At 44.3% G+C, this 24790-nt stretch overlaps 10 protein-coding genes across 10 annotated transcripts; 5 read left to right on the top strand and 5 right to left on the bottom strand. All coding sequences in view use genetic code 12, as the record gives it.

Annotated features, from left to right (window-relative positions):
* Window positions 1-208: 208 nt before the first annotated feature.
* Window positions 209-1135, top strand: CXQ85_001777 (mRNA splicing protein; the record flags this gene model as incomplete). The annotated part of the gene is made up of 1 exon (XM_025485475.1): window positions 209-1135. One exon carries the CDS (start codon window positions 209-211, stop codon window positions 1133-1135), a length of 927 nt encoding a protein of 308 aa, XP_025340940.1.
* Window positions 1136-1957: 822 nt separating this feature from the next.
* On the bottom strand, window positions 1958-7163 carry SEC6 (SNARE-binding exocyst subunit; the record flags this gene model as incomplete). The annotated part of the gene is made up of 4 exons (XM_025485474.1): window positions 1958-3881; window positions 3908-4316; window positions 4364-4447; window positions 4802-7163. The coding sequence occupies 4 exons, from the start codon at window positions 7161-7163 to the stop codon at window positions 1958-1960; spliced, it is 4779 nt and encodes a 1592-aa protein (XP_025340939.1).
* A 739-nt stretch (window positions 7164-7902) lies between these two features.
* Window positions 7903-9489, bottom strand: CXQ85_001775 (uncharacterized protein; the record flags this gene model as incomplete). The annotated part of the gene is made up of 1 exon (XM_025485473.1): window positions 7903-9489. One exon carries the CDS (start codon window positions 9487-9489, stop codon window positions 7903-7905), a length of 1587 nt encoding a protein of 528 aa, XP_025340938.1.
* A 934-nt stretch (window positions 9490-10423) lies between these two features.
* On the bottom strand, window positions 10424-10771 carry CXQ85_001774 (uncharacterized protein; the record flags this gene model as incomplete). Its single annotated transcript, XM_025485472.1, has 1 exon — window positions 10424-10771. The coding sequence occupies one exon, from the start codon at window positions 10769-10771 to the stop codon at window positions 10424-10426; it is 348 nt and encodes a 115-aa protein (XP_025340937.1).
* Window positions 10772-11488: 717 nt separating this feature from the next.
* ATO7 (Ato7p) lies at window positions 11489-12256 on the bottom strand (the record flags this gene model as incomplete). Its single annotated transcript, XM_025485471.1, has 1 exon — window positions 11489-12256. The coding sequence occupies one exon, from the start codon at window positions 12254-12256 to the stop codon at window positions 11489-11491; it is 768 nt and encodes a 255-aa protein (XP_025340936.1).
* Window positions 12257-13496: 1240 nt separating this feature from the next.
* Window positions 13497-17690, bottom strand: CXQ85_001772 (putative acid anhydride hydrolase; the record flags this gene model as incomplete). Its single annotated transcript, XM_025485470.1, has 2 exons — window positions 13497-13571; window positions 13605-17690. 2 exons carry the CDS (start codon window positions 17688-17690, stop codon window positions 13497-13499), a joined length of 4161 nt encoding a protein of 1386 aa, XP_025340935.1.
* An 843-nt stretch (window positions 17691-18533) lies between these two features.
* On the top strand, window positions 18534-20246 carry CXQ85_001771 (TATA-binding protein-associated factor TAF7; the record flags this gene model as incomplete). Its single annotated transcript, XM_025485469.1, has 1 exon — window positions 18534-20246. The coding sequence occupies one exon, from the start codon at window positions 18534-18536 to the stop codon at window positions 20244-20246; it is 1713 nt and encodes a 570-aa protein (XP_025340934.1).
* Window positions 20247-20521: 275 nt separating this feature from the next.
* On the top strand, window positions 20522-21484 carry PRS1 (ribose phosphate diphosphokinase subunit; the record flags this gene model as incomplete). The annotated part of the gene is made up of 1 exon (XM_025485468.1): window positions 20522-21484. One exon carries the CDS (start codon window positions 20522-20524, stop codon window positions 21482-21484), a length of 963 nt encoding a protein of 320 aa, XP_025340933.1.
* A 597-nt stretch (window positions 21485-22081) lies between these two features.
* On the top strand, window positions 22082-22777 carry CXQ85_001769 (uncharacterized protein; the record flags this gene model as incomplete). The annotated part of the gene is made up of 1 exon (XM_025485467.1): window positions 22082-22777. One exon carries the CDS (start codon window positions 22082-22084, stop codon window positions 22775-22777), a length of 696 nt encoding a protein of 231 aa, XP_025340932.1.
* Window positions 22778-23003: 226 nt separating this feature from the next.
* CXQ85_001768 (uncharacterized protein) lies at window positions 23004-24659 on the top strand (the record flags this gene model as incomplete). Its single annotated transcript, XM_025485466.1, has 1 exon — window positions 23004-24659. One exon carries the CDS (start codon window positions 23004-23006, stop codon window positions 24657-24659), a length of 1656 nt encoding a protein of 551 aa, XP_025340931.1.
* Between the last annotated feature and the right edge of the window lie 131 nt (window positions 24660-24790).

Genomic DNA, 24790 nt, shown 5'->3' with positions numbered 1-24790 from the left:
TTCGCGCCCGTTTTGGCTAAGCTATCAAGAAATAAGTACTCCCACGAAATCAAACATATTCTCCTTATAGATATATCTCAAAGGCTTTGCCAATAATTTCCATCGCCAAATCTGTCTTATTAATACTTAAGTCCGCTATTGACAGCCTCCTCTAATACTGCCCTGTTGAAGCGCACTCTATCATCCATCCCATCCATCTCATCTTATCATGTCAGAAAGAAAGGCAATAAATAAGTGGTACCCACCAGACTACGATCCTTCAAAGGTTCCCAAGAAAGCTAAGACTAGAAGCGCTAGTGCCAGCAAAAGCAGATTAATGCTACCGTTTTCGATGAAATGTCTACAATGCAATGAATACATCGCAGCTCGAAGGAAGTTTAACGCCAGAAAAGAGGTCACCGGAGAGAAGTATATGGGATTCAAGCTCATAAAATTCCATATCAGATGCCCGAGATGCAGTAATAACATCATATTTAGAACTGACCCAGCCCTGGCAGGGTTCGTTCCTGTTGAAGGAGGGGTGAGAAACTACGAATCATTAGCAAAGGAACCAAAAATCAAGCCAATGGAAACTGAAGAGGAGATATTGACGCGGCTTGAAAAGGAGGAAGAAGAGAGCAAGAAATACAAAGAACAGCAAGAAAAGAGAAAGAAGAATCCTTTCTGGCAGAGCCGAGCAGACTCGAACGGTCAGGATGCCATGGCCAACCTTGAAGAAAGGCTCGTCAAACAGCAAGACGAACAACAGACACACGACCATCTCATGTATCTCCAAGCTAAAGCAAATCGCTTACAGGAATCTGGAGGTCAAGACAAACTAGCCCAAGAAGCACAAGCACGATTAGCAGAGGAAAAGAGTCTCAAAAGAGAACTTGAACCAGAAGACAATGACTATCAGCAAATGATTGACAAAAGCAAACTGGATAGCGTTGAAAAGAAAACGGCTACGGTCTCTGGTGTGATAAGAGTAAAGAGACCTCGAAGAATGGAGGTGAAACAAGATAGCGAAAAGGTGATTGCCAAACCTGAAGGCGACACGATAAGCCCTCCAAAGCTACCTACACCCCCTCCAATGGAAGCATCAAACAAAGAGTTACCTGGTCTAGCAGGGTATGGTTCGTCTGATTCTGAGTGAGCATGCACGATGGAGCATGCAATTTAACTCCTTACATCCAGATTACCGTTTTCGCACCCAATCTTTATCTAAAGCGGCGCGGCAAGAAGGATCGTATATATCATACAGACCAACCCTCGAGGGTCCTACTTAAAGATACCTATTGTTTTGAACGAACATTCCAGAAGCCTATCCATGATTGTGGTGACCCTGGCGATTGTCGCTGCTGCTGTCACGGCGTCTGTCTCATGCTCGGTGTACGCCTGTCTGGAAAGGGAGGCCCCCAAATTAGTACAGCCCAAGACAGTTTGCCATCTAAAAAAGGACAGCTCTAATATCGTTGTGACAGGATCTCGAGGCGACAAGCTATGCAGCTTTGAACAGCAGTCTTCATCTACCGTTGTACATAATATTTATCGTCAATGTGGTGTTCTTCGGCATGGTCACTCTTCACAAATCATAGCTAAGTTCTACAAGAACACCGTGGGCAAGGGCGGCTTTATTGAAGTATGGCCTAATAAGGCTATAGAGCCATCATCGTTTATGCGAAGCTTACTCAACAAATTCCAATCTGTCGAGGAGCTGACGGAATCAACCAAGATATTCATATCATCGAAACTTGCAGGTGGTGCTTACGACATAGCTGTTGGAGATGCACGTTTTCAGTGGTCAACAGAGGAGGAAATACTACGAACCGAAGGGCCGGAGACAGAGACTGCTATGACACTGGACTTTACGAATCCAGATGATGTGATATTAAACGTCTACAGAAATATCATCAAGGCCCACTTATCAGTATGCATTGGGATTTTCTTCATACTTCAGAAAAGAAGGTAATATCAATCACTCATATGTGAAGTGACTCAATGTCTGTACTTGGATCATATCCTCTGTTGGTTCGAATCTGCTTTGAATCTCCAATAACTCATCTATGAGCAGAGGAATACGCTTTGTCTCAATATCCTTGCGGCAAAGCAAAATTCCACGGACATATTCAACAGAACAATCAGTAAAGTTGGGTAAGATTTCATGCTCCCAGAACGCTGGAATCTCCTCAAATGGATGTTCGAACGTGGCCATGTCGCCTAAGAATTCGATAGCCGACAAACTCTTGACGAGTAACATGGCATCCTTTCTTGAGAAATGCTTGTCCAATTCCTCGAAAAAGACACCGACATCTCGAGAAACGGCTTCTGCAAACGATTTATAACGTCTGCTAGCCTGTGGATCAATCTTTTTGCCATCCCCGTGTAATATGTTGTTGTAACCGATGCGAAGGTATGCTTTAATAAATGTGTCTAGCATCACAGTCAATGTAATGAAGTGTAGATCGTAGGTACCCCATTGTTGAATAGGAGGCATACCCTCTTCGGTAATGGATGCAGTTATAAGCTGAGCAATGTTCTTGCCTTGCTCAGTCTCGAAGTCAGAATCTAGGTACCAGTCCTTTGTAAAGACCTTGCATAAGACTGGAATTGTATCGTTCACAATCATGTCGGCATGGGCACGTACAACCACAGCATTAAGATCAGTACTTGGTCCAATTGTGCTCATGATCGCTTGCTCTATACGATCAGTGTACTGAGAATGGACTTTGTTCATGTAGTTTGGCAAGAACTTGTCTTGTAAACGGTCAGAGTTGATCTCATATGTGTTACCCAAAGCCGTCAAATAATCTTCGAGACCAGGTTTGGAGATAGCCGTCTTTTCTTCGTTAGTCATATTTTCCAAGTCCAACTCTTCATCGTGAGCCTTGAACCTAAAGAGACGCTTCATCTTGCTCTCCTTCAACAAAAGTTTATCGTTACCATAAAGCGCCATAAAATTACCAACCTCTTGATCAACGAGCTTCATGTAGTTATCAATTCTGGCATTGTAGCACTGACACCAGTGTTCGATGACTTCAACCAAAACACGGCCATAGCCAGATTTTGCTGCAACATCGGCATGATCCTTCAACATTTGCAAGGATGTCTTGTAATCTGCCAAGACATAAATATCCTTTGTCTCTTCCCGAACAAATGGGTGATCGAACTGATCGAGGTCTTCAATCACCTGGTGATGAGGTACCACGTCCGGCTCCATAGTACGCAGAAGGAAGTAGGTCGACTCGTTCTTCATAAGTGTGTCGTTCCATTCATACATCTTAGTATCAATAACACGCATGTAGTCACCAAGAACGGAGGCCTTGAGATCTTCACCCAATATAGACTTGAGTTCCTTCTTCGATTTGTCACCTCCATGCAACGCAACCATCATATCGCTGTGGTAGGTATCATAATCAAGGATACGCATCAAGTCTTCTGCTGGTGGGTTTGTCGCAATCATATCCATTGTGAACTTATGCAAATGGTTATAGTACGATTTTTCAATGAAGTCACTGACTGCCCACGCTTCCGGAAACATGGGGCCGAACGTTTGAACAGTGAATTCCAATTCCTCTCGAAGCCATCCAAGACTATCATAAACATCCATCTTGTCATCAAAATGGTCCACACATCGACTGAATGTGTCTTTAATACTTTCTTCAAGCTTTGAGTAGAAAAACTTCATATAGTTTCTGGGTTTCACTCGATACTCAGAATAGTTTATGGTCTTCAAGCCTTCCTTACTTATAAGACCCAATTTTTCTTGTAAGGTGGCCTTCACGTCTTCCTTGTTTTCGTATTGTAAGATCTTTATCAATTTGAAGACTAAGTTTAAGTTGCCCTCTTTTGCAGCTTCAGTAGCACTAATACAAATTTCCTTAAGCAACTCATCGAATAGCCTAATTACTTTCCGTACTGGCAGAACAATTTTTGCACAATCAGCTGGACATCATCGGATAAGTGACCAGCCTCTGTCTCCATGTATTCGGCGAAATTTCTTACCTGGGTTACATTGAAGTGAATCCTGTAGATGTTCACAAGCTGGTACAGGGTATCTTCAGAAATGATGGACAACTCAGATTCAATCATGCTGCTAATATGGTCTAAGAATTTGCGGAAGTTGGCAATGTCAGTGTACAAGTTCTGGACTTGGATCATTGTCTGGTGAACATTTGTAATGTTTTTGAGGGTATCGTACTCGGCAACGTTCGTGATAGAATCATCGTAGATCGTATCAATCTTCTCAATGTTTCTTTTAACAAGGGAAAGTTTATCAACCGATTGCTGTAGTCTGGCTAAATTGGAGAATATAAAATCGATCTGGTCTTGAGTAGCTGTAGTTAGCTTCATGTCAATGGAATTCTTCTCTTTTGGAATTGACGCCGAAGCTCGTCAATTTTCTGTAAATCGTTCTCATCCCTTAGGAGATTGGAGACTCTAGATAATGCAGCTTCACTCATGATGACTGCTGCTTTCGATACCTATCTTGAACTTTCAGTTAGAAACATTGAGTACTGTTGTCTCCAAGCGGTAATAACAGCACGCGACTTTCTTCACGTGACAAAACTTACACTTTCCTGCCTGGTCTACTACTGCTTTCTACATGGTGTCTTAACGTGCATCTTGATTAATAAAGCTCTATATGAGTGCCTGATGCGTATGGTTGATCCACTTTTTTTCTTCACAATCCTCTCCCTAGAACTCGCCTCAAATCTATTGATTCCCGCCTCCACTTCTGGGGGCGGCGCTGCCTCTCTTGCCTTGCGGATGTTGGTATATCTCCTATTCCCATGATGGTTGTTGTAGTTGCCTTGATGACCTTGCATGCTAGCATTGCCCATATATGGACTTCCACTTCCCATCATCACATGTTCACCCACGGGACTCTGAGAGCCAACAAAGCCTCCAGGCATCATGAAACCTCCTGGCGGCATAAACTGAGGATCCGGTGGAGGATACATTAGTTGATGTGCTCCTGGTGGAACCCCACCTTGCATTTGGTACATCATTGCCATCTGCTGTTGTTGCTGCTGCTGCTGCTGGAATTGTGCAGCCATGTTTGGATGCTGTCCTTGCATTGGCGAAAGAGGGAACTTTGGATTTGGGGTTCCGGGGAATGCAGGGGGAGCCATCTGGGGACTGGCATTAGGCATTCCCATCATAGGCGATGCCATAAATGGCATAGCAGGAGGAACGAGCACTTGTGGCGACTTGCTTCCGGATTCCGACTGCTTCTTGATGTACTCCTCATAGTTCTCCTCTATGGTAGAATCCCAGGTTGGCGGCGTCTGGAAAGCCTTCTCTAAGACGACAGGGGTGGACTTGTCTTCTTGCTTCAGTTTTGCCGTGTTGAACAAATTGAACAGTTCCTTAAATTTGGCAATCTTTTCTTTTTGGCTCTTTTCAGTCGGCACCTTCTCTTGACTGCCGAAGAACTCAACGGCCGTAACCTTGTGATGCCTCTTGCCCGGAGCAGAACTAGAGGCGTTGCTATGGGGTCTTGAGTGATGTATCCGAGGAGATGGATTTTGAGGCGAGCCGAAGTGCGCCTTAGGTGGATTAGGCGATGCATTTGACAGCTTCTGAGCAGCAGCTGGAGAAAAGGAAGGGGTAAAGGCTGCGGCCTTAGGATTCAACTTGAAACGGTTTCCCTCCTTCCGAGGCTCTGCATTACTCTTTTTTGGAGAATCCTGGCGTTTGAGGATCTCGTCTTGCTTCATCTTATCCTTGGCCAAAATTGGCAAAAGATCGTTAGGCATTTTGTGAGGAACTTTGAAATTTGCACTAAATTCCCGTAAAGCATTGATTTCGCTTTGTGCATTCAAGCGGAACAGCTCATTTGTTGGGAGTGGTGGCTTGGGAGGTATTGAACTTGGCTTCGAAGACTGATCAACCTCATGAGGAGTTTGACTAGTAGGCTTTCCACTTTCACTTCTCTCATGAGATGCATGCTTACGAGCGCCAGAACTGGAGACAATCGCTGGATCGTCATGGTAGTGAGCTCCACGTTGTGTAGAAGCGTTAGCTTTAGATGAGATCTCTTGTGAAGAAGGGCTTGCGTTCATGCTGTTTCTTAAAGCAGCCATGAGTTCATTGCCTCTTGTGTCCGATTGTTCTTTTTGAACACCCGAGTACTTATCTTCTTCATCCAAGCCGCTATCATCCACAACCACACCTCTTTCTTCTAGAACATGCTTATCAGTAGTCGACTGTCCCTCAATTTCCCTAGCGAGCCTTTGTGCCCGTTGCAACCTTTCGTTATAGTCCTTTGTGTCCTTATTAATCTTGGTGGTGTACAAATGTTCATCGTATGAAGATTCGACACCAAATTTTTCTTCATTCACCTTAAACTGATCCCAAGCGCCACTTCCCCCAGTTGTTTCCTCCAATGACACAGCAAGAGAGTCATCATCAGGGGTCCAACGCTGCAACTCTCTTTCTCTAACCTGGTAAGTAGATGAAATATCCTTGTCAGTACGGAACTCTGCTCTTCTTGGTGGCTTGTAAATTTCTGGTTGTGGAGCTGCCTGAGGCTGGGGAGCGGGTGGTGACACAGGCTTTGCTTCAGCAGGTGGTTGGGCTTGAGCTGGAGGAGTTGGGGATTTCTCCTTAGCCTTTTTGGTCTGGGAATCAGATTTCTTGGGCACATCGGACGTTGAAGGTTTTTCAGTACTCTTTTCAGTGGCCTTTTCGGTGCTCTTTTCAAGGTCTTCTTCTTCTTTTGGAGCCAGAACAACTTCCGCCTTAGGAGCTGTGTTTACCTCGATATCAATCAAGTCCTTCGCTTGGATAACCAACTTCTCTGGCAAGGAATTGTCAGCATTTGACTTTTCGTCAAGCACGGCCTTGGAGATCAACACTGGCTTGTGCAACACGACAGAGAGAGCATTCGAGCCCACGGACTCAGCATCAGCAGCCTGCAATAAGCCCAGGTAACGTGCACCTGAAGATACAGTGGCAATTGTTATTTTACCCAAAGACTTGGCAAGAAGGTCCACTAATCTGTTGTTAGCAGCATTGTGGTCTGTTTGCAGGGAGGCAGTCTGTGGGTTCTCCTTGGAATTGCCATTGTAACGGGAATTGGAACGCCTGTGACCATTTTGGAATGATCCCGGACCAGGTGAGTTCGTGTTCGAGCCGGAACCACTGGATTTATGTTGGCGAGTGTTTTGACCCTTCATAGTATGGGAAAGTCAATCGCTAGGTTTGATGCAGAAGCGAAGAAAAGTTAAAAAAATAAAAAATTGACCAGGCTTCTAGACTAGGATTCAGCCTGTGAAGTGTCAAAAAGTAATAACCTAGGGACGACTAAGGCGTATAAGGATTTTGACGATTGGAGACCCTGAATGAGGCAACGGGATATAGCCAGAGGCGTCAATCACCAACCGAGCTCGAGGGAGGAAATCTGTCGATAAATAAAAAGACTCAATAACTTCCACAGCCAAGGCAATGAACACTAGGTGTTCGAATCCGAATGATAGCCTTTGAGCTTAATGATACTAGCCAAAGTCCGAGGATAGGGCGAAGTTTCAATTAATGTTACAAGACCGAGTGAGGCACCAAGTGTTTATCTCGCTCGTTTTTGGGTAACGCACGCACAAAGACTACGACTTTCCATATACTAAGGGTTAGACAAAAATAGAAGGAGAATTTAAAGAAGGTAATATTAAAAAGTGGTCATACACAATTCCCTCTGAGGTCCCATTTGGTCTCTCAATGAGAACAGGTTCATTAAATGTCTTTTGGTAAGATGTGCGTGCTTCGCAGTTCCTTGGGAGATTGACTGATGCGGCAGAATTTCCTGTGCCTCCTTGCACAGTAGCAGTAAAGACAGATTTCCAGGACGACTGCTGATGCAGATCGAAAAATGTATCTTTTTCCCTCGCGTGCCGGCTCGCGGTACTGCCTTAGTAGGGAGGATTAGCAGCAGAATCCATGAAGACCAATACCAATCTCAACATCGTCAATGACGTTGGCCCAGTAGAAAAGCACAAAGTCCTTTACGAACTCGATATCTTGTTCCGAATATGGGTCAAGCTCCATATCAACAATGTCTTGTATCGCGAGCTCTAAGGTTATTTTCCTTTGTAGAGGCGCTTCCATAAGGAGGCTGCTCCGACGCTCATTGTACCCATTGTCTTCCAAAGTTTCCGTGACGATTTCGTCGATAAGAACGAACCATTTCTTTGCGAGGCTGTGGAACTGACTGACAATTTGTGTCAAGTCGGTAAACTGTTGCTTGATGCTCTTTGCTTGTTGGTCTTCCTCCAATGTCTCTAGATATTGCTCTGTGGCACTGCGGTTTGTCGTACCAGCACTAGCAAACCAGGCAAAAGCCAGCCAGAGATATTCTCTCCACGACATTGGTGTGGTGGCGCTACGCCTCCACCATTGAGGCTCAAAAGGCGCCAAAGTATCTTCTGAGGCACCAAATCGTAATGCAGAGAGGAAAGATGTTGAAGTTCGAATAGACGACAGGTCGTCGTTATTAGAGCCTCCGTTAACCAGCGGGAGCTTCTTGTAGAGTTTGAGGAACTTGGTGTAATCGTTGAACGTGGCTTTCTCCGCTTTTCCAGCATCTTCTCCTGAAGCCAATTCACATAAATCGAAATCCGACGTGGGCATTAAGATGGCAATATCGTAGAGATTTTTCTGTAGTTTTAAGATCTCGTCACTTGTGGAACCAATGTAACCTGGCTCCTTGAGAGCTGGCGAGTCAGTGTCATGAAGACCCAATGTGTAGAGGGGCTTGGAGAACAGTTTGTCGACAAAATTACCAACCACATCTTGTGGAACGGCAGAAATGACTGTGATCAAATAGACTAAAGCACCAACAGTTCCATAGTCTCTGTTATTACCCTCATGCAACAAGTCTCCGCTCTGCGAAGAGTGATTGATAACGAGTATACGTTTGCGCAATAGAGCAGCCTTAAAGATAGGAAAGATAAGTGGACCAACAGCAGAAAGAATGGTAGGTAGCTTAAACAAGGGATGATGTGCAATTGGGTTTGCAGGCGTCTTTCTGACATCCAAGTGACCGCTACCAGTGAGTTTACTGAACAATTCCTCCAACAAGTCAATCTTTTCATCCTTCAAAAATGCCACCAATGTGTCATCAATAGCATCAAGATGCTCCCAGCCAATGTTGCCAGCATTATTAGGCTGCCACTGGTTCTTCAATGGTTCCATTAGGACACCTAACGAGTACATCTTCAATTTGCTTCTGTCGTTATCCGAGCCATGATTGAGATTTAGCTGCTTGAAGCGAGAAAGTCCATAATAAGTAGTGGATTCATGTTGCTGGCTAATATAGATCGTGTTCTCTTCATACAGATGAATACCTGATGGAAACGCCTTATACTCCAAACCTTCAAAGGAAATGTCATTGGTAGATTTGGACCAGGCCAATTCGTAACCTTGTCTTCTATCGAACTTGACAAGAAACAAAGCCACGGCTTTTGGCGTATTATACCCAGCTGACGCCGTTGCTGAAGAAGACATGGACATGTAGTGGTGAGATGGATCAGTGGTACTGAGCTCATTCTCCTTTCGCGGGGGTCCCTTATTAAAGCCTTCTCATAGTATAGGTAGGCGGAAGGAACAGCGAAAAGTATGAAAATCTTTGATCTACTGTCGATTTATGGAGAAATAGGAGTTCCTTGAGAAGGCTGGATTATTTAAGCAAACTACGGTTTCGCCTAGCCTGTCTCATATGGTGGTCACTTGCCCTCGTGGTTCCCAGAAAGCCTATAAGACCGTAGACTTGAAGATGGTTTTCAGGGTTTCTTGAAAGACTATCACGACCAATTGAGCATATGCTTTCTTTATCGTAAAAAAGTGTCATTTTTCACTGTGGTGGTAGACTGCCACTGAACTAAACTGTAATAGCGCGCTTACATAGTGAAGCGTACCTCTTCAGTTCCCTATCATATTGATCAATTCGAATACTTGGAGACTGTTAGCTAGCTATCATGAATCCAAAAGTTAGGCTGCTCTATAAGCAGCTTCTATACATGGGGAAAGACTACCCTGCCGAGTCAGGCGGGTACGGCAAGTTCACCAACAGCCTAAAGTCAGCTTTTCGAAAGACCCCAGCAAATACAGAGGAAGAGCTTGACAAAGCTCTAGAAAAGGGAGATTACATTATTAAAGGTATGTAACGAGGGAATATATTGGTGATTTGTTTATGCCATGTACTAACCAACAGAACTCGAGGCGCTCTATTTCCTACGGAGGTATAGGCATCTTAAACGCACATACTACAACGACTAAGGACAAAAAAGCAGAAACAAATCATTGTATATTACGGCTTGATTGGTATTGCAGGGTGTTTGCATGAATATTTATGCTAGTTACCTGGTGTGGCATGAATAATTGGTTTCTGGTCAGATCCACTGGCTCAGACGGGCCCAGGCTTGACAAAAAAGACATCAATGGGCATCTATGCTCTTATTCTTAAGATGAAGTTGACCACAACCGCAACTAATAGGAAAATGCATAGCATGGTAGGACCAAATCTATCATCGTATGGACCAGTTCCTCTCATTCTGATAGCCTTTGCTCTCCAGTGGTAGGTCACCAAAGCGTAAACCATGGTCAACATGGCAATGAAGGTGAACAAACCAGCAGAAACACGGCCAATCTGGTCACCAAAGTTCAACAAACCAACACCAAGAGAACCCAAGATAACGGTGAAATTGAGCCATGACAAGAACGTACGCTCATTGGCGAAGAACACCTTTGGCTCAACACGTGCAAGCAATGCAATTCTCTTGTTGGAAGATGACATTTAGAAGACAGAATTAGGATTCAGCGGAGGAAAGTCTGTGGTGGATGAACTCAGAATGATAAAGATGATCGATGGAGCAGTAATATTACGCTGCAGTATAATCCTGTATTACCCTCGCACGTGGGGTCCCATGACCATACCAAAAGGACATTCCCAAGGTGGGCATTATAAAGAGAAGAAGGAAAGAATGAAGAGAGTGAACAGGATTTCCAAAAAAAGAGGTTTTATGGATTGTTTCCCCTCCGTGGAACTAACAGCATCTTTAGGGCCAATCATGGATACGACTGGCTGCGAAAGAAGTGTCACATATTTTGTTCGCTACAGACACAACCGAATGGAAGGTTACAGTGCACAACGTAACGAGGTTACAGGCACAACTGGTTGCGAAAAATGGTACTAAATGGGAAGCATGATAACGTTTGGAGTCAGAGATCGGCTAAGCATCAGGTGCAGCTTCAGGAAATTTTGACGGAATTTTGTCTTAGCCGTATGATCTCGGGTGACTTCCCCTACAAGGCGGGATAGGAATATCGAAACATTTTCACGTTGCATAAATAAAAAACAGCTGAATCAGGGCCCGCCCCAAGTGACCCCACTTCGGAATCACCCGGGACGTCCCAAGCTATACGATAAATATAATTAAAAAATAATGGCGTGTGTGTTGTTTGTGATCAGGAGTATCCCGCATCTGCAGCCCTGCTGTAGGATGGGTTTCCTTTAGTTTCTAGTCAAGGGAAGAACCTTGACACCAAAGTAGGAGTTTTGGTGGTTGGCAACACCGCCGAAAGCATTGTAGAAGGCAATGAAAGCAGTGATGACACCGCAAACACCACCAGCACGTGTAACGCCAACCTTCAATGTAAAGTCACCAATTGTCAATAAGGCGAAGGTGATGGTCAACATGAAAAACAACGACAGGAAAGCAAGCGTAGACTTAAGGGTACACAAGAAAAGCATAAACGTAAAAAGAGTCCAACCCATAAGGAAGAAACCCACCGCCAGGTGCAATTGTTCAGTGCCTTCGTAAGCAGCGCCAATACCAAAAGCAGGCACTTGAATGGCAGCATAAGACAACCAGAAAGCACCGTAAGAAGTAAGGGCACACAAGGCAAAAGTGTTACCAACGAGACCTTCCCAGATACCAGCACAGAACTGGGCAAAGCCACCGTAGAAACAAGCCAAACCAACCACAACGTTTGGAACTTCAATACCCATGGCCTGGGCATTGTACATGGAAAGACAGAAGGTGGTTAAGGCAAACCCACAGAGCCCCAAGGGCGAGGGGTTTGCAAATTGATGTTTAGGATAAGGAGACAAGCCGGGATTTAATGTACCGCCAAAGGCTTCCATCAACTCGTGCCTATAGAAGCGGTTCTTGCCAATGGTGACGAATTCGTTTCCTTCACCAGAAGTATGGATCTTACCCACTGGAGTGGTGTCGACGGAGTTGGCCTCTTTATAGGAGTGCAGGCTTTGGGAAGACATGGTGATGATATTCAGTTAGCAGAATTAAAAAATAGTGTGGTGGTCAAACGTTTTTTTTTTTTTTTGGCTCAGACGACGACGACGATGGGGTGATGAGTGTTCGTGCTTGGCAGGAAACAGCGATGTTGCAGTGGTTGCAAAAAAAAAAAGCAAGAAGCAAGGCAGGACAGAAAAAAAGATCTAAGTCGAAAAATATACGCCTTATGCTGATGCCATCACCAGAAGAAAAAGGGGCGGATGGGGCCATTTAAATAGAAGCAGCACAAAGCTTGGGTCAAGCAGCAGGCTGCTGGGGCTGCTACTGCGCTGCTGCTGCAGCTACCTCCCGCGGTCTCTAAACCTTCCCACCCTGTTCCTTGCATCGCTCACTTTCCTCTGTGGGGAACCCTACCCATTTCCGCATAATTTCCCAACGCCTGCACTAGTAGGCCTGCACTGGTAGCCCCACCTCTTCATCTCAGCCACTAGCCTATAACTGAAATACATAAGGCTGAAACGGAGATACCATCTGAAGAAGGAGCAGAAGGAAGGGTACGGCGGGAGGTTGAAAAGCTTGGAAATGGTCATTTTTTTTTCTTCTCTTTTGATGCAGTGTAACATCATTCTAGGGCCAGTAGTAGCAGGAGCCGAAGCGGCATCGCGGTGGAAAATTCAAGACCACTCGGCGCCGGAGGCGACGACCAGAGCAAGAAAAAAAAAAAAGAAAACGCCTCCAGCGCCCAAACTTTTTTTTGTTTTTTTTTTCTCAGACAACGCCGCATACAGCCAACCACCACCGCACCGCACCGCACCACAAAAAAAGAGGATGAAAAGTGAATAAGGAAATTTCTTTCAGTTCCTCTTTTTCTTTCCTAGTTCGCCATAACCTTAATACGTCAAAAATAAAATGCCGCTACTTTCCGAGTTTTCTTTGGCTTGGCTATTCCCCGGATTTGGCGCTTTCTCTTGGTGCCGGGGTGCCGCCCCACTCACACCCTCTCTTGCTTGGTCTCTGGTTCTGGTTCTGTGCTTGCACCACTCTTGCCAGCACCACTTTTTTTTGGTTTGGTCGCATCGGCTCGGACTTTTTCGCAGCCACTCCGGCTCACCCCCACTTTATCTTGCGCTTCCTTTCTACCTTGTTCCTACACTTAGCACCCCACCTGGGGCAGCCTTTGCGGGCCTTTGGGGGCTTCCATGAGGGTCTTCACCCACTTCATTCACCCTCAGCACCACTTACTAAGCTTTCACCCTCTCACCCTCACCAAAAGATCCTCTGAGCCTCCCGTTCACCCTCTTCACCCTCACCAGGGATGTACGTGTATTCACCTGTTTTCTTTGTTTTAGCTATTGTTTAAACCACCCGCACGAACTCGACCTTCAAATTCTTATACCGCTTTTTGCTCTTGCCAAGCTGGCCCCGGCGGAACACCCTCTTGTACGCCCACGCAACCTTATGGAACCACCGCTCCTCTCCGTAGCTCATGAGAATGTAATTCACCCCCGCGTAAGTAACTACCCGCACGTACGCTGTGGCGGACATGTTGGTCAATTGCATTAACCGGCCTCCCCACGAATCCTCTTCAATCAAGAAAAGCAGGAGTGATAAGCAAAGTGCCGCAACAAGGTTGATCAAAAATGGCTTATTCTTGTAGACCAGTTCTCTGTATGGTGGTCCTGAACTGAGCACCATCGAGTTGAGAATGTACTGGAAATTCGTGAACAAAAAGAGCACCGTATTGTCTGAAGATTTGACATTTTCATCGTCGTTCGATGGTACCGGTTTAACGTACCATGGTTCGTGACGAACTGACCGCCAAATACCAAGTTGGAACACAAGGATCACCGCTATATGGCAGATAAGTGGGATCAACACTTTTGGACTCACCAAATTTGCCGTGGGTTTTCTAACCACAAGTCTTTCATATGGCTTGGCCCAAGACATGAAAATTGCCAATGGCAAAATCAAGAACAAGTCAATGTATAAAAATTGGAAATCTCCCAAGTTCGTGCCCATCTTATACATGATAGACACAGTGATGAACTGAATGGCAGAATACAACGACATGTACTTGAAGCAGGCAAAACTTGTCACCAACGAAGAACGACCTTCCTTAATAACATCCGGAACACATGAGATTTCAAACACTCTGGATGTGAATGGTGCTGCCACTGACGCCTCCGCTTCACTCAATGAAATACCAACATCAGCTGCCTTAAGAGCTCCACAGTCGTTTGCTCCGTCTCCACAAAATCCAACAGTATAATCAATCTTTTTTAGTTGTTCCACCAATTCGTGCTTTTCGTCAGGAGACATTCTGGCAAAAATATCACACTTCATTAAAATGCTCTCCTTCAACCGTTCGTTTTGCAATTCCACCAAAACATACCTGAAAATGTCACCCGTCAAAGCAAGCACATATTCATGGACGTCGTCCCTGATATCAGTGCTTATCCTCTGCAAAGTGACAGGGTCAAGCTTATGAGAAGAATCATGAATATCCTCCCACACAAGGCCAGTTGAACCAGTTGACTCGAACTCCTCGTCACTAGCTATCCTTGCAACATAAACTTGAGACACCGATGGGTCTATAAGCTCGCAATCTCTTCCAACACTGACAGCTGTCAAGACGTTATCTCCTGTGCACATGATTGTTCTGATGGAGGCTTCTTTCAATTCATTAAGCGTTTTCTTAGTCGTAGGCTTCAACTTGTTCTCAAAAATAATGAAACCAGCAAACTCAAGGTTATCTTCTGCATCTTCTCTTGAAAGCTTTTGGTAGTCTTCCTTCTTTCCTAAAGTCTTTTGGGCGCAAGCAATAACTCTCAAACCGCTATGAGTGTAGCCGTGGAGCAAGTCCTCAAAGTCAGCTGGTATGGTGGTTGGATCACAAATGTCTAACATAACTTCTGGGGCACCTTTTACGAAAACCAGATGAGTGTTGTTCTTTTCCACAATGACTGACATTCTTCTAAGAGCGGCAATGAACTCAAACTCTTTGAGAACCTTATAGCCAAAGGTTTCATGTCCATCAGTTTCATATACCAAAGGTACAGAACTGTCTCCAAACTCTTCAGTATATTGCCATTTGGTGAATTCGAACATTTTCATGTCAAGTGGATCTCCAAGAAGCTCGTTGTCAATAAGTCTGAGGGAATGGCAAGAAGCCATGCATCCAAGCAAAAAGTGACCACTCTGAACATCATATTGGGTTGATTGTTTGCCCTTCTCAACAAGACTTTCGACAGTATCAATGATCTCCTCAAAGATTATTTCTTTTCTGCCTTCAGCATTCTTCGTAGGATGAACACCCAAAACGTCTAAACCATCTTCTGTAAGAGTACCGGTCTTGTCAAAGCAGACGACATCTAGCTTACCACCTATATTCACCCTGGTAGGCGAAGTGCAGAAAATCGACTTGTTCTTAAGACGATTGATGGCAAAAGTGGTTCCAATGGTCAATGTAGCCGGAAGAGCAGGAGGAACGACAATAGTGATGATATCAAGCGCTCTCAAGATCATAATTCTCTTAGAAAGACCCAATTGGATAAAGTTGTAGGTCGAGTAAATGAAACCAATACAAGCAATCAAAGTCATGAAGCCAATGTACTTGAAGGCATCCTCGTAAAGCTTAAAACCAGTAGGTTTAGGGAAAAGCATAGACCTGACAAGGGATCCCTTTGTTGTGTTGAAACCAGTTCTTAGAGCCATGCCAAGCGCAGGCTCATCATTTGATGATTTAGTCTTGAGGAGCTTTGTACCGCTGTAAAGGTAAGATCTTGCCAAAACAGCATGCGTAAAGCTCTCTACCAAGTATTGAACAGTCTCTCCCGTCGCAACTGATTTGGTAACTGGGACACTTTCTCCTGTAAGCATTGATTCGTTGACCACACATTCACCATTTATAAGTAATGCGTCACAAGGCAAATAGGTCAATGACGGATCTACTTCAAAAACATCACCAGGTACCAATTCCTCTGAATCGATCTTGTTCCAGAAGCCATTTCTCCATACTCTAACCTCGCAAGAGAATGTACTGATCTGTTGAAGTCTCTTGATCGTTGCCTTAGTCTCAACCAAAGAGTTAATAATGGATACAAATGAGATAATGAAAATGCAACTTGCGTAGTAGTAATACTCGTCAGCACACCACAAGATAATTGAAAAGACCTGGAACACATAGAAAGGGTGAAGAACCTCATCAAGTAAAAGCTGGCCGATGGTCTTCTCTTTAATTTCTATGCTGTTCCCTCCGAAGATTTCAGTTCTTTGCTCATGAAGCTGTTGCGAGCAACCCTCACGGAGATTTTTTATGTTTAGCCAGTGGATGTCGTACCATGTAGAATTGGTCTTGAAAATGTCATCCACAGGATTGTAAAAGAATTTAATGTAACGATATTCAAATGAATGAACGTAAGGAATGACTGGATTGGCTTCTTTGTTTGCTTCTGGAATTTCGAAATCGTCCTCATCGGTAGTCTTTTGAGTGACTGTCAAGTAATGAGACAAACGTTCGTTTAGACGCATCTTGGATATATCCACTATGGTAAGCTCACCGAACTCATTTTCAATAACGCACCAATCTGCCTTTCCAAGAGGCCGCTGGTTTCCAAGAAGATTAATTCTATACCGAGGGAACCACCGGAGTAGAAGAAAACCAATTCCAAATGTTATAACACAGATGAAGTAATAAATCACTTGCTTCCACCAACAGTCACTGTAACCTGCAATACCAATCACAATATCCTCCTCTGCAAGGTAGTAACGCTGATACTTAGCTCTAGGATTAAACTCCTCGAAAAAAGCCTGAGTCTCAGCGTCCAGGTGATCAGAGATCAGATCAGCAATCGAGGTCGATCTTCCACTAGAGGCTGAACTTCTGCGACGGTATCTATCTTCAATAAAAGAGCCATAGCTACTATCATTGTCTGACTCACGATAGCTGCGCTGGTCTGGTGACCTCGGTCTTCTTTCACTGTCACCGAATGACGTGGATGCGCCTGCCTGGTCATAAAAATGAGTTGACAAAGCAGAACGACGAGATCTTGAAAACAGCGGTCTTTTAGAGCCCGGCTCGCTCTCCTCATCCTCAGGGTACTTATCCACTGAGTATTCCCAGTTGGTATTATAGTCAATTGGATCATCAGGATTCTCGAGAGTGGAACCACCAGGAGCAGACTCAATCTGATCAGGAGAAAAGAATCTAAACCTTGCCCCTTGAGTTTCTGCTGAGTCCGCCGTGAAGACAGAAGACACAGAACGCAAGTCAGTATCTGTTGACTGTCTCATTTGCTCACGCCCAGCAAGCAATGGCGACGTCTCTCTCAGGACATCAGGTTGCATGGACATCCGACGAGTTCCAAACCGATGAGGAAAATGCATCGACGAGATCGACGATGGAATGTTTTCACTGGTAGCTCCAGAGAACATTTCATGGGTATTCTCTTCTAGCATGGCTGACGATTCAGTAGACAGCACACTGCCCTGACGTGACCGCCGACGGGTAAGCGAGGGCCGCCTATGGCCAGAGCTAGCAAAGGAGTCTCTCACCATAGGTATCTAAAAGCTGCAATTTTATGTTTCTTTGAAGGTGATAGCAATCAGAAACTTTTCACTGATAAGCGAGAAGGCATAGGTATAGTACACAGTATTGAGCGGCTTGGTACTTGCAGTTCCAGAAAGGCACCATGATGGAGGACCCAAGAATGTAGAATGTAATAAACTCTTAATATGCTTAAAAATTGACCAGATGATGTCTTCCCATACTTTGAGGAAATTTGGTTGTTTACAATATGTTATGCTAAGTGATTAGTTTGCAGTGTCTTATGGAAAGAAGCATTTGGTTGCGAAAAAGACGCAGATCTGTGAATTCATTCCATAATTACGTCACATACGAAAACTTGTGAATGAAAACTACGAAAAAAAAAAAAAAAAAAACAAGTTAAATAAAGAAAATTTGCAAATTGACAAAGCAACAAGTTTAGGTCATCAATACTCGGCGCCTTTTATTATACATTTGTAGATAAAGAAATAGGCATATATTCATCTGCTGCTGTAGTGATGGAAGCAGTACACCGCCACTACTTCTGGTTTTTTTGAATAAGAACATGTCCACAAGAAACGCACTCCCTTTAGAACTCTCTTTCGAATGAATATCTTATATTTTTGTTGTTTCATAGCATTATTAGTGACTATACCTTTACTGGTCAACTTGCAAAGTCGGTTTGTCCTGCATACCCATACAACACCATAAGCCATAGCTACAATCAAACAAAGCTAGCTCTCTTACTACCCACCATGGCACTCAAGCTAAAATTGAAGGTCAAACCTTCCCAATCCCCAGATAGAGAAGAGCCTTTAAATGATGAACCCAAGCAGGCTAGCTCGAGCAGACAACATAAGTCAAGGAATGAGTCAAGTGATAGAGTCTCGAAACCCAAGCATAAGAGAGAGAAGCTCAAGAAACTAAAATTGAGTCTAGGAAGACTGGGGCTGCCTGATAGTGCAACACCTTCCGCTTCTGCGCCTCCTCCAGAACCAAAACCCACGCTTAAGAAGATTCCTAAAGTGAGAATCAAGCCTACAAGAATCCCTGGTGAAGGCTACGATTCAGAGGCACCCGATGTCGAAGATGACCCTCTTATAGAAGAGGGAATAGCAATCAGGTTCCTCAATGATTCAAATCTCGATTTTGTGCACAATGCCGTTGAAACTGGCGATCTTTCCAATGTAAGTATCAAATGGATCACCAGAGACAAGGCCGTCATCAAAGTCAGCCTGACGTTATACTCTGCAAGGCTAGTCGACTTGCCTACGCTAACAGAGATCTATAAAACTGTGGACAAAAAGAATATCTTCAAGACTATTGATATCAGTCAAATCCTTCTCGTGTTACATCCGATCACGCCGAAACAGCTAAATATGGACCAGGATTTCGAAGTTCCTGAACCCGAGACTTACACACACCCTATCTACGATCTTTCAACGAACAAAGAGATCCGGAGCACTAAGACAGTCTACCGTAATGGTTTAGCATATGCTTACGAAGATGCATTTCGAAGATTCAAGCCAAGGAAAGTCAATCATCGTATAATGCAAGATATAGAGCTGCGAGTCGACGAGCTTGTTAGAAGAGATGCTGAAGCTCAGGAAAGTCACTACGAATACGTTGATCCGAAAGCTCAAACAAGAGTCACAGGCTCTCACAGTCGCTCGGCCACACCCACCCATTCGGTGCCTTCCACTCCTTCGGCCCGTGTATTCTCGCCTAGAGAAGCAGATGAGTATGAAACTGAACAGCATGAACAACAAGCAGATGTTGACCTGGAGGCTGACATTGATAACGCACTTGAACAAGAGTTGGCAGAAGCTCTTGATTCTACATCTAATAATACTGCTGCAACTGTTCTTATGAAGTCTGAGTTTGATAACGAGGAAGAAGCAAGCGACGAAGAGGCTGTTGCAGGCCAAGTGGGCGGAGAAGAAGAGGATGAAGAAGACGAAGACGAGGAAGAGGAGGAAGACGAAGAAGAGGAAGAGGAAGAAGATGCTGGTGATGGTACACTGAAGGAAGACAAGAACAAGGTCAAGAAGCTTGAGGAGGAAATCGGCGAATTGGACAGAGCAGCAGAGAAACAGAAGAAGCTCTTATCCACCGCTAGCTACAAGATGATGCGTATGAAGTTCCAGTCAGCATACAATAACTTGAAGGCCCAGCTTGATCAAAAGAAGCGTGAGTTGGCCAAAATTAAGGAGCTACATCAGAAGGCCCAACCACAGGAGCCAGAGCGCCAAGTTCCTGCTGAAGAAGAAGAAGAGGATGATGATGACGAGGACGATGACGAAGAAGAAGGTGAAGGCGACGAGGATGAGACCAAGAGAAGCCATCCTCTGTCTGAAGACAAACAAGCACCGGAAGAAAAGCCACCTAGCGAGGCAGAGGCACCTCAAGAGGATGATGACCAGGATATGGATAACGAGGATTACGGAGACCTTCAGGATCTTTTTTAAGCTATCAAATATTGCCAATAGCATTCAAATTGCATTCAAACTACATGAAATGCTTCAGTTTTGGAACATTTAACCCATTACTCTTATCAGGCGTGAATGTACTCTCAACAATGGGCCCCAATCTGACTCTTTTGTGCTACTCTATGAAAACGAGGTGCGCAACCTGTGCATTTTTTTTTTTTTTAACAAGGAATTAATTGGACTACCGCACTAGCGTATTTTTCCATCTCATCTCAGAACCATTTCCCCCATACTGCCCACGCCAACACCAATAAATGTCCAGCAATTCCATCAAGCTTTTAGCCAGTGATGTTCACCGTGGTCTTGCGGAGCTCGTCGCCAGAAGATTGGGCCTCAAACTTTCTCCTAGTGAATTGAAGAGAGACTCAAGTGGTGAGGTCACTTTCAGTATCGGTGAGAGTGTCAGAGATGAGGACATCTTTATTGTTTGTCAGATTGGTTCTGGTGAGGTGAATGACCGAGTGTTGGAGCTTCTTATAATGATCAACGCCTGTAAAACGGCGAGTGCCAGAAGAATCACTGTCATCCTCCCTAACTTCCCTTACGCCAGACAAGATAGGAAGGACAAGTCGAGGGCTCCTATTACTGCCAAGCTTATGGCAGACATGTTGACCACTGCTGGTTGCAACCATGTTATTACCATGGATTTGCACGCATCTCAGATCCAGGGTTTCTTTGATGTTCCAGTGGACAACTTGTACGCTGAGCCTAGTGTGGTGAGGTACATCAAGGAGAAAGTCAACTACCCAGAAGCCATTATCATTTCTCCTGATGCTGGTGGAGCCAAGAGAGCCGCTGGTCTTGCTGACACTCTAGATTTGAATTTTGCTTTGATCCATAAGGAACGTGCCAGAGCCAACGAAGTGTCCAAGATGGTTCTCGTTGGTGATGTTACCGACAAGATCTGTATCATTGTTGATGATATGGCCGACACATGTGGTACTTTGGCAAAGGCTGCTGAAGTGCTTCTAGAGAACAATGCCAAGGAAGTCATCGCTATAGTCACCCATGGTATTCTCTCTGGAAATGCTATCAAGAACATCAACAACTCGAAGCTCAAGGCGATCGTTTGCACAAACACTGTCCCATTCGAAGAAAAGGTGTCTTTGTGCCCTAAGCTAGATACTATTGACGTGAGTGCTGTATTGGCTGAGGCTATTAGAAGACTCCACAACGGAGAGAGCATTTCATATTTGTTCAAGAATGCTCCATTATAGGACCGAGAGACGATGTTTATAATTATCAATCAACATGTTAGCATTTAAGAGCTTGAATTAATGACTTGTATGGTACCATGTCTATTCAGATGGCCCATGTGGTGAACAAATTACGGTGAATCCGATTGTGCCACCACTGTCAAGTCACTAACATTATGATCATTTATGGCTTTACCAGGCTTGTCATAAAGATAAATGAAACGAATTAATCGACACCCGAACAACTGCCTTTATGACAAAACTAGCTTCGGTATCACCCTGCCATACCCTTAGAATACAGGGAAAAGCACTCCTATGAATGTAAAATGGCTTCCCTGAAATAAAATTGAAAGTTTAAAAGAATGGAAATGAAAGTATTATCACGAAGCTCTTGTGTATCATATAAAGTAAAGCTTTCTTCCTTAGTCATAGCCCATTCTGGGTACACCGCGCAGACTCCAAAATCCGGGGAACGCGAGAGTAGTATTTTTTCAATAGAAACATACGTTCTCTTTATCAAACCATTATATCATGACTATCGGCTCAAGAGAGATTAAAGCTTGTCTTTTTGGTATGTAACAGGATTTCATGTCGAAATGCCATCCACTAACAACAGACATGGATGGAACCCTCATCAACACTGAGGACATCTATACTGAGGCAGCTACAGAGACGCTTGCTCTTTACGGGAAAGGCCCTTTAACTTGGGACATCAAGATCGATTTGCAAGGAAGACCAGGTCCTGATGCTGCTCAGAAAGTGGTTGAGTTCTTTGATTTGCAGGTCACTAAGGAAGAATTCATGAAGAAACTGTACGAGATCCAGGACACTAAATGGGAGCGCACGGCTTTCTTACCAGGGGCTTTAGAGTTGCTAGAGTATCTTAAGAAACATGATATTCCTATTGGTTTGGCCACAAGCTCAAACACTGGCAATTACGAAAAGAAGACAGCCCATCTTGGAGGCAGTTTTGCTCTCTTCGATGGCCACATTGTAACTGGTGATGACAAGAGAATCCCACCTGGCCAAGGTAAGCCACAGCCTGATATCTGGTATGCCTGTTTGAAAAGCATTAATGACGCCAGAGCAAAGAAGGGCCTTGAAGAGATTAAGATTGAGGAGTGTTTGATCTTTGAAGACGGAATCCCCGGTGTGATCTCAGGAAAGAACGCTAACGGTTATGTTATCTGGATTCCTCACCCATTGGCTTTGAAAGAGCTCAATGGCAAAGAAAAGGAAATCATTGGACAGGGAGGAGAAATTATTGAAAGTCTAGAGGAGTTCGACAAGGCCAAGTTTGGTCTTGATAGGTGATATATGCGACCCATCATATTTAGACAATAGAAAAGCTTCTTAAATAGCAAAGTACGTAAATTTTGTAGAAATGTCTATAAGGTCATGATTCTTAGGGACTGGTAACTTCCCTGAAAAGTGTGTAGTCTCTTTACCCGAGGTGCTTATCGTGGTCTCGAGACTATGTCAATCCGGCATGAATATAAGGTGCTCTTCTCCATCCCATACGACACTTCCTTCTGGACCTATGGTCGGCACTGATATATATCGAATACAAATAGACTTCACAGCAAGAGACGAGTCGACCACCGAAGAAGACCAACATTTTGTTCACAGTCCAACTTTCGATTACCGTTATTCTCCAATCTCTGTGGTGAGCATAGATCCTCCCACGATGCAAGCAGACGCTGTGCCCAACGAGCCACTAAGGGCCAAGCAGCTTGGGAAGGGTGTGATTAAGTTATATCGTGACTTTGATGATGACGATCAAGAACTTCTGCTGAAATCGCTTGTCTCCAGCACAAGCGATCAAACCATGCTTTCGATCATTGCCTTGCCCACATACTTCACGGCTACCGACCTTTTAGGGTATATTGGAGACCATCATATGGAGCATATTACACATATAAGGATTCTACGAAGTGAAAAGGCCAACAGGTTTTTGGTTCTTCTCAAATTTGATGATGTTCTACGGGCAGCTGAGTTTCAGTATCACTTCGATGGCAAGCCTTTCAACTCAATGGAGCCCGAAGCGTGTAACGTTGTATATGTGAAGTCAGTCGTCACAACAGGGTCATACGAAGTGCCAGCTAAAGACACGCTTATACCGTTTTTGCTTGAGGATCCATTCACCAGCCAGCCTGATGATACGATCACGCCTATTGAACTCCCTACATGCCCAGTGTGTCTTGAGAGACTTGATTTTGAAGTTTCAGGTCTCCTTACAATCCCATGTCAACATACGTTTCACAGCAACTGTCTTTCGAAATGGAGGGATGATACCTGCCCCATTTGTCGTTACACCAACAGTGTACTGAACCAAAACATCAAGAGGTCAGTCAGGAGACTACTGCAGATCAATTCTAGAATGCAGATGCAGCAGCATGACCCAGGTGAAGAAGGTACAAGTAGTACCAGCTCGGCGGACGTTTGCATGGACTGCCTGGTAACTACTAACTTATGGGTATGTTTAATCTGTGGAAACGTAGGCTGTGACAGGTATGCGCCTGACCAGCATTCTTTAAAGCATTTTGTGGAAACAGGCCACTGTTTTGCGATGGAGCTTCATACTTCGAGAATCTGGGATTACGCTGGAGACCGCTATGTTCATCGTCTAGTAACCACAGAAGAGGATGGTAAAATCGTCGAGTTACCAGAAAAGGATAACACACACCCGAAGCTGAATAAAGATGATGACAATGAAGAATATTCAGAATTGCTTCTTAGTCAGCTTATCAGTCAAAAGGAATACTACGAGTTATTGCTTCATGAGAAGAGTCAGAACGGAAATCAACGAGGGAGTCCAGTAGCCACCGACCAAGGCTCTTCCAAAGTGAAAGAATTGGAGTCAAAAGTCGATGAGCTTAGTGAGCAGCTCAAGAAGTTATCTGCCAACGTGATTCCGGCGCTCAACCTGAAGATTGATTTGAAGACCAAATCTCTTCGAATTGCAGCTTCTGAACTCAACGAGGCAAACATATTGAACGAGGGATTATCGGCCAAGGTAGACCATCTATCACAGGAAAACGCAAAGCTCAAAGAGAGTAATACTGATCTAAGTGATCAAGTAAAAGATCTCATGTTCTACTTGGAAGCGCAGGCAAAATTCAAGGACCAGCCTGAAGATGTCACGGAAGGCCAGGTGATCATGAAACCAAAGAGGAATAACAAAAAGAAGAAATAGAAAAAAGGTAATGGGTTGGGGAAGAAAGTACCTGGATGGGTAGGTTTGCATAGTGTATGGTTGCAAACTATGGGAGAGATGGGTAAATAAGGAACTAATAAAAGTTATTTTACACAGTACTCGGTACTAAT

Source organism: Candidozyma haemuli (genome assembly GCF_002926055.2).
Source record: "Candidozyma haemuli strain B11899 chromosome Unknown C_2014730914, whole genome shotgun sequence".
Taxonomy (NCBI): Eukaryota; Fungi; Ascomycota; class Pichiomycetes; order Serinales; family Metschnikowiaceae; genus Candidozyma; species Candidozyma haemuli.
The sequence above is the reverse complement of the archived record's forward strand: the minus strand, read 5'-3'. Positions and strand labels throughout refer to the sequence as shown.